Consider the following 14,599-nt stretch of genomic DNA (forward strand, 5'->3'; position numbering starts at 1 on the left):
GAGGTCAGCAGATTGCCAGCTCCAGTGCTTCTCTTTTCTCCACTGTTGTATCAAAGTGTTGACTTTGTACACAACTAAACTAAAAATTGGCCATGTATTTATTTCACGTTTGTTGGTCTGTGAGAAATATAAAATAAAGTATGAGTTATCATGCTGGATCAACTGCTATCATGATTACTTTGCAAGGTGACTGTGAGTCCTGGCTATCATCAGTGCTGTGCTTTGTGTCTTATGATGTTCCTAGAATGGGGAAACTTGTAGAGCTGCTCCAGGAAAAGTCATCAGGGCATATAGTTCAGGACTATGTAACTGGCAGGTTCACCCGTGCCACAAGCAACACAGTGTTATGGTAAAAGTGACTGATGACTGCTATGGGCTATATGGAGAGTCTCATTTCATTCCCATGGTGTTAGTACCCATTGATAAGAAATGTGTTTCAATAATGCTTAGAGAAAGGATCTTTGGACATCAATGCAGAATGCACACAGGCCTCCCTGTACAGTCACCCCACAGGGGGCCAAGAAGTTGTCTGAGGGTATGCTAAATTGCTGGGATATGCTTCCAGACCTGCTTTAAATAAATAAATAAATAAATAAATAAATAAATAAATAAATAAATAAAAAAGAATCATCTGTTCCAAATTAATCTGATGTTTGCAGTGAACAAGTGATACACTGGACCACAAACAAACTGTCTTGAGCAAGATTGTCTAAGCTTTCATCTCCACTATAGAGGTTCTTATGATATTTTCATGGAATCAATGATGTTATCAGATTTGTGCAAGCCTTATTTCATTCCTTGTTTCACTATTTTCCTTGAAAGACTGTAATGCATCTTATTCTAGTAAAATATTTTTTTCTGTAAACAGTCATAATCTCATTTTATTTCATAAGATAATTTAATTGAGAGAGTACTCTCCTGTTACAGTAAGATTTGTTACAAAGAGACCAGTGTTATTCAGATACAAGTAGAAAGAGTTTTAAAAAAACGTGGATGTCTAGGCTTTTTTTTCCTCATCTCAGAGCACAGAGCTTGAGCTTCAGATGAAACTACCCCTTGATCAGCACTTGCTACTGTTCACCCTGTGGACGTTTAACTCATTGTGTTAAGACACCAGTGACAATCAACTTTGCTAAAGGTAAAAGTGGTGTCAAGCCCAGAATCACCAGTGGTTGCAATGAAGAGCTCTGTGCTGTGTAGGCCATACCACCATGGTGTAACCTGGAGCAGCTGTTACATCAGGCACCCTTACTCCTCTTTGTAATCAAGTTTAGATTTTGACTTTCTAAAAGGCTCCTTATTGACAAGTAGACTTTAGAATTCCTTAAAATGTTTGGATACCACAAGACAGTAAGGAACCAGAAAGAAGTAGTGATAAACACCAGCTTTGATGAGAGCTATATTCCCTTTCTTTCTGTATTACAAAACTGACAGAAGAGAAGGAAACCTGTTAACACAATGACTTAAAATTGCTGGAAAAAAATAATTTATTGCTTGCTTGCTTGCTTTTGGAACATAAAGAGAAAGATGAAACCAATTGTCTCTACATCATGAAAAAATATGAAAAATGTAGGCATTTGCAAAACAACACAGAAGATGTATGAAATAATTCATGGAAAATGTAGTGTTAAAAATTGGCCACAAATGTGATCAGATGAGCACCTCTCCTATGAAGAAAGGTTGTGAGACTTTTGGTTATTTAGCCTAGAGAAGAGAATGTTCCAGTGAGACCTTACAGCAGCCTTCGAGTATTTAAAGGGGACCTACAGAAAAGATGGAGAGGGACTCTTTATTTTGTGATAGAACAAGGGGGAATGGTTTTAAACTAAGGTGGTCTGTTTCGATTATATGTTAGGAGGAAGTTCTTTACTTAGAGGGTGGTAAGGCACTGGAACAGGTTGCCCAGAGAAGCTGTGATGCCCCATCCCTTAAAGTGTTCATGGTCAGGTTGGATGAGGCCCTGGGCAAACTGATCTTGTGGGAGGTGTCCCTGTCCATTGGAAGGGGGATGGAATTAGGTCCCTTCCAACCCAAATAATTATATGACTCTATGATGCTATTATTTTGTGATTCTAAGTGACACAAATATTGGAGGTGCACAATTAGAAATAGTCTGTTGGAAAGACACATTTTACTCAATCACAGACTGACAGACTTTATTCAGGTGAAAACAGAACTACCAAGTACACAAATATTAAACAAGAGTTATAATGAATTTTCTTCCTTTATTCTGACAATGTTAAATTTTCTGTCACAGAAGGTTCCTGGAACTCAATACCTTTACCCACATTCAGAATTCCTTAGATGGGAGGAATTTTATGCAGTGATTAGACCTGAAAGCTAATACATCCATCTCTCTCTCTAAAATATACACTCCTGATTCACCTACTGAAGCTGTCTGTAAAGCTGATTTATGGAAATCCTTTAAGAAGAGTCTGTCTGTCAACATTTCATGGCATTGAAGATTTAGAGGGTTTTCCATGTTTTCTCCATTGTAAGCTGAAAAAAAACACCCTCTTCTACTCCTTAAAGTCATAACTTATTTCATCTAAGTCAGCATTTACAAGTAAACAGCAGAGAAATCTTTAATCTAGACTAATCAGCCACAGACAAGTTTCTCAAAGAGACCTGAAGATCTCCAGCATTCAGAGAGAAGCCTCTTCTGCCTCCCATGACAGCTTTTTCCTGAAGCTTTGCACTCCAAATTAGAGACCATTTGAGCAAAAGCAAATAACCCAATTCATCGTGTTATTCCCCCCCAAAAAAAAAATCCTCAAACCCACTTCTATTCAAAATCTACTCACTAAAACGTATACTAAAAGTATTTACATACAAAGTAAATAACTTCTTTGTTGTAACTAAATTGGTCTAAATAACAATGCACTAGAGCAAGGAAAGAGTGATCTGTGAAGTTATCCCTGTCCAGAAAAAAAAAAAAAAAAAGACTTGAACATATGCTTCATTTTAAACACATATGGAATTAAGAACGGGCTTTAATACTTTTCTGAGGCAGAACTAAAAATTGAAAACCATAACTATGTAATACTTTGTCATGTTACAGTAGAATCAACTAAAATGTTGCCATCATATTCCTTCATATGATTTCAATATCCTTGTTGAGCAGGGGGTTGGACTAGATGACCTCCATAAGATCTCTTCCAACCTCAACCATTTTGTGATTCTGTAAATACTGTAGAGATGAAAGCATGTACGGTTTTATGCTTACTCATAAGATAAGCAATATAAAGCATCATAATTGTTTATGTAAATAGTAAAAAAAAAAAATACCGAAAGGCAAATGTGTCATTTGGATCACTCATTTTTCTTTATTGAGTTTTGATGAAAAACAGTCCATTTGAAATATTTCCAGCAACCATTTCAATTTCAAATGCTCAACACAAAAACTTAGTATCAGAGTTCAACCATATAAAGTTACATCTTGTTATAATTTAATATGTAACAAAGCTAATCATTTTTGATTTTGCATAATTAAGTTTACAAAAATAATGTTACATTTATAAAATAAATCAGCTTTTCCCAATAAATTACAGTGGTGTTCTTCTTATTCAAAAATGTAATACATCATACAAAATAGATAACACCTTTTAGTAAGATAAAATACTAAAGTATATTTTTCATCTTTTTGGCAGTGTGAGAAAACATTTTATTGTACATTTGATATCTAAACCACAGTGTGAAAACTAAGCACATTCAACTATTATGTGCATTGCTTATATAAGGCAGGGGCAGCCAACTTGTGGACTACTTTTTATTTCCACTTAAATGTTTTTAGTCAGACCAGTGCTGCCAGGTTCATGCAACGGGCTTAACTAATCTGATCCGGTGAAGTCATGCAGATCCAGCTAGAGACAAATACTCACTGTCTTTCTATGATAGGTATATAAAAGTGACCCCAGACAGTCGACTTCTGGGTATCTCTCATGCATGCTTTATCTGTTTCTGCACAAAGTGTTAGTGAACTGCTTGGAGAAATAGTACAGTCCTGATCCCTCTAAAGTTGATGGGAAAACTTTGGTACTTCTTTCTGTAATAAAAACTCATACTAAAAGGGTCTTGCAAAAAAAGCAATGAATTGAGAAAAAAATAAAGAGTAACCAACAAAAAGAAAAGCACACTCTATAAAGCAAGGTAAACTTTAAGAGCAACTGCGTGCAGACTTAAGTACAAATGCAACTACTTCAAAGTAACATAAGGAAAACCAGCATCTACCTGGTGGTAAATGTATTCTCATTAAAAACCGTTTGAACAGTTAGGTCAGCTCAGCATTTACTGTGTATTTATTTCCTGCTTGCAAAATAGTATCTGAAGAATAATATCCGTTTGTTTAAGTAACTTTAAAAGCCGGAGGTTTAATGCCTTTATGTCATCTTTGGATGTTGTGATTAAGACAGGTGTCTGGTTCAGGATGATCAACATCACACCTTGAAGAATTTCTGACTTGACTGTGTTTTCTTTTTGTAATAATTCAGCAAACTGCAAAATTTTATTCTTTCTTTTCTGTTTCTCTCCTATATAGCTTCTGGGAATAAAAAGTCTGAAGTACTAAAGGAAAAGCATTGCTGTCTGGAATAAATAAAATGTGTGAAGTGGCAATTTTCTTATGACATCAGTACTGTATGAACAGCATAATCACTTTGTATATCATAACGGATCATTTTCACAAATTGTTACTGAGATATGGCACAAGGTGTCCTTTGTGCAAATCAACAGCGCATCCATATCCAGATGGGTTAATACAGACTCCAGACACAAAACTTTAGTCAATGCTAGATCCTTCCAAATTGTAAAGGGAGAAGGAGATGGCAAAGGGGACTCTTCACAGTAAGTCAATTCGTCCCAAGCTTTTGAAGACTCTAAAAGTTTGAAATCCACAGAGCAAGTATTTTGTGTGATGGCTATTTTCATGGCTTGAAATACCATGGCTCAAACCAGGAACACTTGAAGGTGAACTCAGCCACGTCTGTTGCTTGGGTTAGTAAGCCATCTCTCTCTAGACAGAGAGCTACTACATAACTACAACTATTCTGTAGGTAAAGTTTAGAGTGATTGCTGAAACACACATTCACCAGCCACTTAGGTAAATAAACACAATGGCTACATTTACACTATTAAATTAAACAGTACAAAGTCTATATACTCCAGCCCTGAGGTCAAGTGGCATGGTCTGGCCACGTTCCTACAGTTATACTCTGTAAAGAAAGTTGGCCATATTCAAAGTGCCTAGTGAAAAGTGTTCCTAGACTGGCCTAATTCCCAAAGTATGCCCAGAAACTGTTTGGGAGAGCAATAGTTAGTCCTGACGACAAAACATTCCGGGCCCCCTTCTAACATTTTAGCAATATAAATGCTAGCATTCTGGTGTCTGCACCCATGCCTAGGCACTGTCTAGTTGAGTAATATAGACATTACTGTGTTTGTAGATTTTTAAAAGTCCCCAAACATCTTTGCATGTGGCAGATTCTCTGATTCATACAAATAGGTAAGCAGGGAAAATTCAACTCTTTTGTGGAAATTTTACTTGAAAGAGATGCTTCTTTCAAATCAGGATATTTAAAAAAACAGGGGGAGATGGGTTGGATATTTCTATCCATTCAGTATTTTCTCCTTTATATTTAACACATGCGCTTTGTTGGATAGCCTACTGCTTTATTATTTATGGAATCTTGGCTTTGGTTTGATTAACCCGTTTTTTCATGTCTACAATTCACAGCTAAACGAGCACTAACCAGTTCAGTCACAATGAAAAAAATAATTATATACACATCTAAAACAATAATATTAAGACAACAACTACAACAGGAAATAAAAAAAAAAAAGAATCTGTGCAGTTAAAAGATCAGAAAATAGTATCAACCTTTATACATATTTTTCAGACTGCAGTAGCCACAGTTACAGCTGCACATGTCAGTTAGAACAGGAAGTATTACTTTCCAAATCATGAAGGGTTTTAAGAAACACCCACAGTAGTGGCTGCTGGGGAAATAATCTCCTTTATCATCCTGAGATTTTTAATGTGCAAGTGTCCTACCAATTTATTTAGTGCATAAAAAGGAAGAAAGAAGGAAAGGAGGGAGTGGGGAAGAAGGGAAAGACTGGGATAAAGAAGGAAGGTATGAAGAGCAAGACAAAGAGAGAAACATTATCACAATGTTTTTTGTTTCAAAATAGACTGCTGTGCAATTACTGAAGCCTGGTTTGTAGACATTTTGTATTCTTGTCCAGAGCCTTGAGGAGGGGAAGGTAATGGAGTTTCTGGAGTTGCTGGAAAAGAATTCAGAAAGAATTGTGTATTTTTAAATTCTGGCCTATTCCACATACGTATATATATACTACTGCCCCAAATGGATGTTCTTCTACATTTGGCATGCTCGGTAAATTGGACATTATCACAATTTCTCAGCTTATTAAAGACTGTTCATGTGAAACCGATGATATATCAGAATGGGGCTGAATTGTTAAAATTAGATTAAATTCAAGTCAAAGTATCTTATTTAACATTGTTTATAAATACCTGTTTTTAATGTACAATTACTTTAATATAAGAATGATGATGAAATAACTCTATGAGCACTGACAGGTCACCATTTTAATTAATATTTTAAACTGTAACTTTGAAATGTTATGTTAGAAGGCTAACTTGCAATTACTTACAAATCTGTTCTGCATGTACAGGAGCAGACATTGAACTTATGAGGATAGTTTGGCCAGTTAATGGATCTTGGGCTAAGTGAGGATGTACTGGATGATGCAGATGACTGGCATCATTAGAAGTACCTGCAAAAATAACACGAGCACATAGCAATTCAAAAGAGCATGTTGTTGCCAGCAATTTATACCGCAATAATTACATTTCTGTAGAGCAAATATTTTGATTGGCAATTTGAATAATTGCTTCTGGGTATTCATTAAACAATTTAACCAGACTTGAACCACATTAAGCACTACGTTTATTTGCACTGTTTTGACTGCAGTAACAGTGGATTTATTGAAATATTCGTAAGGGTTCTGCAATCTACATAAGGAATCTGCTCCCAGTATAACAACCAGTGCAACTAAGTAAAGGCAACAGGTGATAGTGGTAGGCACCTCTCTTCTGAGAGGTACAAAAGCACCTATTAGCTGACCTGAAGCACTCTTTAGAGAGGTGTGATGCTTACTGGGCATTTGTATCAGGGAAATTAAGTCATCAGGAGACTACCAAGCCTAGTTCAGTCCACTGACTATTATCCACTGTTTTTTTTTGTCATGTGGGCACCAGTGATAGGAGTGATAGAAGCAGTCGAAAGAGTATCAAGAAAGATTACAGAGCCCTGGGAGTCGCAGTAAGGGACTCAAAAGCAGGTAGTTTTTAATCAATCTTTGCAGTCAAAGGAAAGAGGTTTGAAAGGGCCAGTCAAAGCTGGCAAATCAACAAATGGTAACAGGGCTGGTGTCACAGACAGGCGTTTGGCTACTAAGACCATGAGATTCACCTTGACAAACCTGGCCTGCTAAGAGATAATGAGATTCATCTGTCAGAGGAGAGGAGAGCATCTTTGTTTGCAGGCTAGACACAGAAGTGAAGAGGGCTTTATACTAGGAAGGGGGAGGAGAGGGGAGAGTTACAGAGACAACCCAGACAACAAAATAAGGCTCAAGTCGACATACCTCCAGCAAATGCATGTAGTCAAGGTGTCTACAAGATATAACTATGGGGGGTTCTCCTGCACCTCTCGTGGGTTATTGGCATGTTTGGATACCTCTCTGAAGTGCCTGTGCACCAATGCACATAGCATAGGGAATAAACAGGAAGAATTAGAGATTTGTGTGTGGTTGCAGGGCTTTGATCTCATTGCAATTACAGAAATATGTTGGGATAGCTCACATGACTGGAATATTGTCATGGATGGCTACACGTTTTTTAAGAAAGACAGCCCAGGAAGGTTAAGTGGTGGAAGTTGGTGGATTTGCTCTTTATGTAAGACAGCAACTGGAATGTATGGAGCATCTACCTCAGGGTGGATGATGAACAAGTCAAGAGCTTATGGATAAGGATAAAAGGGCAGTCTAATGTGAGTGAAACTCTTTCGGGTGTTTACTACAGGCCACCTAAACAGGAAGTTGATGAGGCCTTCCACAGACAGCTGGAAGTAGTCTCATAATTGCAGGCCCTGGTTCTCATGGGGGACTTCAACCACCCTGACATTTGCTGGAAAGACAACACAGTTAGGCATAAACAATCCAGGAGGTTCCTGCAAAGCACTGACAACAACTTTTTTATACAATTGGAGGGTAGATGAGACAGCGAGGAGAGGTGTGCTGCTGGACCTTGTACTAACAAACAAAGGACTGGTTGGAGAAGTAAAAGTTGGCAGCAGACTTGGCTGCAGTGACCATGAGATGGTCGAGTTCAGGATCCTGCATGGAGGAAGCAGGGAATTAAGTAGGATTTCAACGCTGGACTTCAGAAAAGGAAACTTCGGCCTCTTCAGGGGCCTACTTGGTGGAATCCCATGGATTAGGGCCCCAGAAATGAAGGGGCGGGGGTGGGGAGGTGGGTGTCCAAGAGAGATGTTTTTTATTCAAGCATCACTTCCTCCAGCCTTAAGATTGGTGCATCTCTATAAGTAAGAAGTCAAACAAAGGGAGTAGGAGACCTGCATGGATAAGCAAGGAGCCCCTGGAAGAACTCAAACAGAAGAAGGAAGTACATGGAATGTGGAAAAAGCAATAAGCCACATGGGAGAAATACCGGAACGTTGTCAGAATATGCAGGGATGCAACAAGGAAGGCTAGGATTCATGTGGAATTAAATCTGGCAAGGGATGTCAAGGACAACATGAAGGGCTTCAAATACATCAGAGAGGAAGACTAGGGAAAATGTGGGTCTGCTGCTGAATGGGGTGGGTGTCCTTGTGACAAAGGATACAGAGAAGGAAGAATTACTGAATGCTTTCTTTGCTTCAGACTTTACTGCTAAGGCCAGCCCTCAGGAATCCCAGGCCCTGGAGACAAAGAAAAAATCTAGAGAAAGAATGACTTTCCATTGGTTGAAGAGGATCAGGTTAAAGATCATTTAAACTAACCTTATACCCACAAATCCATGGGCCCAGTTGGGATGCATCCACAAGTGCTGAGGGAGCTGGTGGATGTTATTGCTAAGCCACTCTCCATCATCTTTGAAAAGTCATGGAGAACAGGGGAGGTGCTTGAGGACTGAAAGAAAGCCCACGTCACCCCGGTCTTCAAAAAGGGCAAGAAGGAGGACCCACAAAACTACAGGCCAGTCAGCCTCAGCTCCATCCCTGGAAAGGTGATGGAACAGTTCATCCTGGATGTCATCTCTAAGTATGTGGAGGAAAAGAAGGTGATCAGGAGTAGTCAGCATGGATTCACCAAGGGGAAATCATGCATAACTTACCTGATAGACTTCTATGACAGAATGACTAGTTGGGTAGATGAGGTGAGAGCAGTGGATGTTGTCTACCTTGACTTCAGCAAGGCTTTTGGTACTATCTCCCACAACATCCTCATAGGCAAGCTCAGGAAACATGGGACACATGAGGAGACAGAAGGACTGAGAACATGGATGGATGGCAGAGCTCAGAGGGTTGTGATCAGTGGTGCTGAGTCTAGTTGGAGACCTGTAGCTAATGGTGTCTCACAGGAGTCAGTACTGGGTCCACTCTTGTTCAACTTATTTATCAATGATGTGGATGAATGGATAGAGTGAGCGCATCCTCAGCATGTTTGCTGGTGATACAAAACTGGGAGGAGTGGCTGACTCACCAGAGGGCTGTGCTGCCATTCAGAGAGACCTGGACACACTGGAGAGGTGGACTGACAAGAACCTCATGAAGTTCAGCAAGGGAAAGTGTAAAGTCTGGCAGCTGGGGAAGGACAACTCCAGACACCAGTACAAGCTGGGGTCTGATCTGCTGGAAAGCAGCTCTGCAGAGAAGAGCCCAGGAGTCCTGGCAGACAAGCTAACCATGAGCCAGCAGTGTGCTCTTTTGGACGAGAAGTCCAATGGTATCCTGGGGTGCATTAGGAAGAGTTGCCAGCAGGTTGAGGGAGGTAACCTTTTCATTCTACTCAGCCCTGGTGAAGCCACATCTGGAGTACTGTATCCAGTTCTGAGCTCCCCAATACAAGAGGGTTATGGAGCTCCTGGAGAGAGTCCAGCAGAGAGCTACAGATATGATTAGGGGACTGGAGCATCGTTCTTATGAGGAAAGGCTGAGGAAGCTGGGCCTATTTAGCTTGGAGAATAGAAGGCGGAGAGGGGATTTTATCAATCTACATAAATATTTTAAAAGCGGGTGTCAAGATGATGGGGCCAGTCTCTTTTTGGTGGTGCCCAATGATAGAATGAGAAGCAACGGGCACAAACTGAATCACAGGACGTTCCATCTGAATATGAGGAAAAATGTCTTCACGGTGAGGATGAGTGAGCACTGGAACAGGTTGCCCAGAGAGGTTGAGGGGGATGGGTGATACCTTTTCAGGAGATATTCAAAACCCTCCTGGACATGATTCTGTGTAACGTGCTCTAGGGCACCCTGCTTGAGACTGGGATGTTGGACTAGATGATCTCCAGAAGTCCCTTCCAACCTCAAATATTCTGTGATTCTGTGATTCTGTGAATTCTATGTTTAGATATCCAGCAATGACTGAGAAAAACACAGTAAAATCAGGTTGTAGGACTGAGGGAACAACATGAGCGGCCGTCTTTAGCCAACAATTATATGACCCAAAGCTCAGTCATTGTGGCAGTAGTCACAGTGCTTGCTTACATCATGATTCCCTCAACATCCCTGTATGCTACATTCAACAGAATAAAACATGGTAAATTTGAGAGGTTGTTATCTTACCTCCCAGTAACATTTCCTGAAGCAAACTGTCAATTTTAACCATTCCAAACAGTTTAACCAACTGTATTTGCTCAATCATTTGCCAAGTGATGCTCTGGAGTGTAGGCAGTAGAAGCAGAAGTTCTCCAAATCTTCCTCGGGAGTCATATTGACGGTCATTGATATAATCCTCTAAACTTATTTGGACTTGGAACCGCATGTTCTTAATCTTTACTGGATTACTCAAGCCCTTTGCATCTGAAAAAACAAAACAAAACAAAACAAAACATGAGCACTTGCTACATGAACAGAGATTGGTTTCAATATAATCTGAACAAAATCAATAATTGGCAATAATTCTGAAATATTTTCAAATATGTACCTGGGTCAAAAAACACAATTGCTTTCAAGCAAGCATACTCATTGTCATCTATTTGAATTTCCTGGAAGGGTCGAACTAGTTCATCTAGAATCCGATTTGCCACTCGACTGATCTCTACTTCTGTACTGTTGCGATGGATTATGTAATTGTTACCTTGGAGAGAAAGAATACCAACATGTTGACTGATACAAAGATTTAGATGTAACATAATAAATGAAGAACATTTTTCAAAAGTATACTTCATTTTGCTTAATCAAATTGTTTTTTGTTTTTTTGTTTGTTTTTTATTCAATAGCTATCCATTATATCATACAAAACTGTTAAATTACAGCTCTCACCTAGTAAATAAACTGTGTGGATGAATATGCCAACATGTGTAGTTACGGTTTAGTCTACAGGACTAAGGTGGAAATTTGAATGCATGAACATGGAGGAAGTAGGCCTTTATACAAAAGATAAATATAATGTAAATCAATCTAAAAATTCTTCCTCCTCCATTACAATAACATATCCCAAGCTGAATGATCAGGATTTGTCCATGGACAAAGAAAACTTCTTTCAGAGAAGGCACCAGAAATGCTTCTTTATCCAACAGGTTCTCCTGTTATTCCTAATAAAATGTAGAAGCATCAGAAAATTTTCAGTAAAGAACCAATTTTCTCTGCTCTTATCATTTTAAATTTTGATATTGGGTAAGTGACCATTTTGGTATCTTCTTTCAACTTCTGTACAGAAATCATCTAACATAAGTAATGAGAACAGTGGGAAAACCATAGAATTTCCAGAAGCCACAAAGCAGTTTTTGAAAGAAAAGCTGATGATTATATCACAAGAGATCCATGCCAAAATGACTCATAAACTATACAGGCATCTACTTCTAGGCATCGGAAATAAGCCTTAGAGCCTCAAATTGTTTCTTATTTTTGTATATATGCTGATTCTGGTGATGCTGACTATAATTTTCTGCTTATTTTCTCATTATTTGTCCTTATTACTTACTAATCCTAATAAAACTGTAAATATCTCATTTTTATTTCATTAATTTTGTCAGTAAAACTGCAGCTAGAGGAAGAAGCTACATCAAGGAAGTCATTTGTATAGTTTCTAATTTGAAAATATCGCTGGTGCGCTGGTGCCAGTAATATCTCCAGAGCAATCTCCACTAATATCTTTCTGTTGCTTTAATGTTATGGTATGTGTGAAAGTAAATTCAAGCTGATTTAGAGCTATGAAAAGGCAGTCCCAAAGACAGCAAGTAGCAGAAAACTTTCTTGTACCACAACACTGATAAGTCCTTATTCTTCATAGTCTTGACACACATCAACATTCCAATAAGACTTACACACTTTCTCACAAAACAGCCAAAGCACTGCACGTATTCAGTGAGACCATTTTGGCAGGGTGCACTTGAGACTGGCAGAGTACTGTGTCAGACAATGCTAACATGTCATAATCCAGGTCATTATGCACACAGGCACACATCTCATCATATGACTGTGCTTCTCTGTTGTGTGAATGAATGGAAGACATGCTTCCACCATGTGACAATGTCCCTTTAGCCATGGTCTCTTTATATAACTCAGAAAAGGTGTCATTTACAGTGACCAACAATAAGTTTGTCTCATGATTTGTTACACATGCGACACTCCTCAGCATGCCATGGATGTACCTGTCTCTCACATGACAGGGGACAAAAGGATTGCTCTTTACATGATGAAAATGTGATGACCGTCAAGGCAGCAGTGAAAGACCTCTTGCGAAAGATAGTTGCAGGGAACAGGCCATTCACTTTTCTAGCCTGTAAGATCTCTGTCTAAAGAGCTCTCGGGGAAGTACCAGATAAACAGTTTTCATGAAGACTGAAATGACTCCTCTCTTTAAGAGACTCCTCTCTTAAATGGTTTCTTGTGTGTTTTTGTTGTTGTGTTGTTTTGTTTTGTTTGTTTGTTTTGCTTATTTTTAATGGAACAAAGATGCCAGGAAGATTGCTAATATAAGGAAACTATTTGCTAGGAACTCTCTGAATTGTTTCTCATATCTGATTTTTATTCATGTTAATTCACACAAAAAATGTCCTGCTTTTGCTGAAACAGGGCATGTGACATTATGTCTTTAATAGCTGTTTAGCATTCACAGAATGTATAGCTTTAATTGTGCCAGAACAGTTGTCCCACTCGTGTGATTACATGGTTGCTAGTGTACTATAACATCATCATTATTAATTGAAATAAAATCAATATTTACCTAAAAGTAAAATGTCCTTATACCCCATAGACCGTTTTGCTGCTCCAAGCAACAGGTGTTCCCCAGCATGTGCTCTTAACAGGGCAACCTTAAAAAAAAAAAAAAAAAGGAAAGAAAAAAGAAAAACACAGCAGATTCATTAGAAAATAAAGCAAAACTTCTAAACAGGGGAAAAGAAATGAGGATGCATATTACCACAGGTACATTCAGCTATAGGTACTGTTAAGATTCCAAGGTACAATGTAAACTAAATGAAAAAAACTTCCATTTTGTAGCACTGAATTAATAACGCACTATAATTAAATTGTTATACTTTGTCACTTCTAACGGTTGGTCTAGATTTTAAACTTACAGCTCTGGAGAATACTTCTCAATAAATACTGTACATGCATTTATTTCTGAGTGTTTTTTTCATTATCAAATTTTGCTCTGGAATTGTAAGTTGGTACTAAAGACTCCAGTGGGTTGGAATGAACTATGGTGATAAATTCTGCAGTATTGCTCTTTCATTTTTGTCACATTGAACCAAAAATTTATGTTGTACTTAAAAGAGCTTTTTTCCCCAACACAGCCAGATATGCTAAAATATCTGCTACAGTCAACAACAAAGAAACCTGATTCATACCAGGAAGGCAGTTCGAAATGTGATCATTAGTTTACTCTTTGTCACCTATTTACTCTCCTTTTTAATGTCTGCTTGAAGCACTGACCTCCATTTCCTCACAGAATTTCTGTCTTTGCAAGCAATTCTTTTCTTATGAACCCAAGTTAATACTTTATGGGTGACGTAAAGGAACACAGCACTTAGGAATACTTAATGTGTTAAGACTCGTCAGATTCTCAGTAGAGTTAACTTATCCACATTGACATGCTCCATGGTTTGACTTCAAGATCAGGAATCATTTGTCCCAAACTAGATGGTTTACTTGATAAATAAATGCACAATGCCTGATAGAAAGAGGTTATCACAAATGAAAATGTGGCATTCGTTTTAACTTCCAATACCTTTGTCATTGTTTTTCTAACATACTTAAAGTTCAGGAATATTTCCCAGACATACTCTTTGAGTAGTGCAAGGGTGTTTTCAGCCTTAAGTTATCTCTTATCTTTCCAAGCAATA

General features: G+C 38.4%; 1 protein-coding gene across 2 annotated transcripts in view; it reads right to left on the reverse strand.

The window, feature by feature from the left end:
• Positions 1-3,302: 3,302 nt before the first annotated feature.
• The window catches only part of HNF4G (hepatocyte nuclear factor 4 gamma), a 68,553-nt gene continuing 57,256 nt past the window's right edge, over positions 3,303-14,599 (reverse strand). For both annotated transcript variants that reach the window (XM_083821815.1, XM_083821814.1), the window contains 5 exons: positions 13,480-13,567; positions 11,236-11,388; positions 10,875-11,111; positions 6,673-6,795; positions 3,303-6,282 (listed from right to left, as the gene is read on the reverse strand). In XM_083821815.1, coding sequence (XP_083677941.1) covers positions 6,164-6,282; positions 6,673-6,795; positions 10,875-11,111; positions 11,236-11,388; positions 13,480-13,567 — 720 coding nt within the window. In that variant the 3' untranslated portion in view covers positions 3,303-6,163. The remainder of the gene's footprint in view (positions 6,283-6,672; positions 6,796-10,874; positions 11,112-11,235; positions 11,389-13,479; positions 13,568-14,599) is intronic.

This window comes from Anser anser (genome assembly GCF_964211835.1).
Source record: "Anser anser genome assembly, chromosome: 2".
NCBI lineage: Eukaryota > Metazoa > Chordata > Aves > Anseriformes > Anatidae > Anser > Anser anser.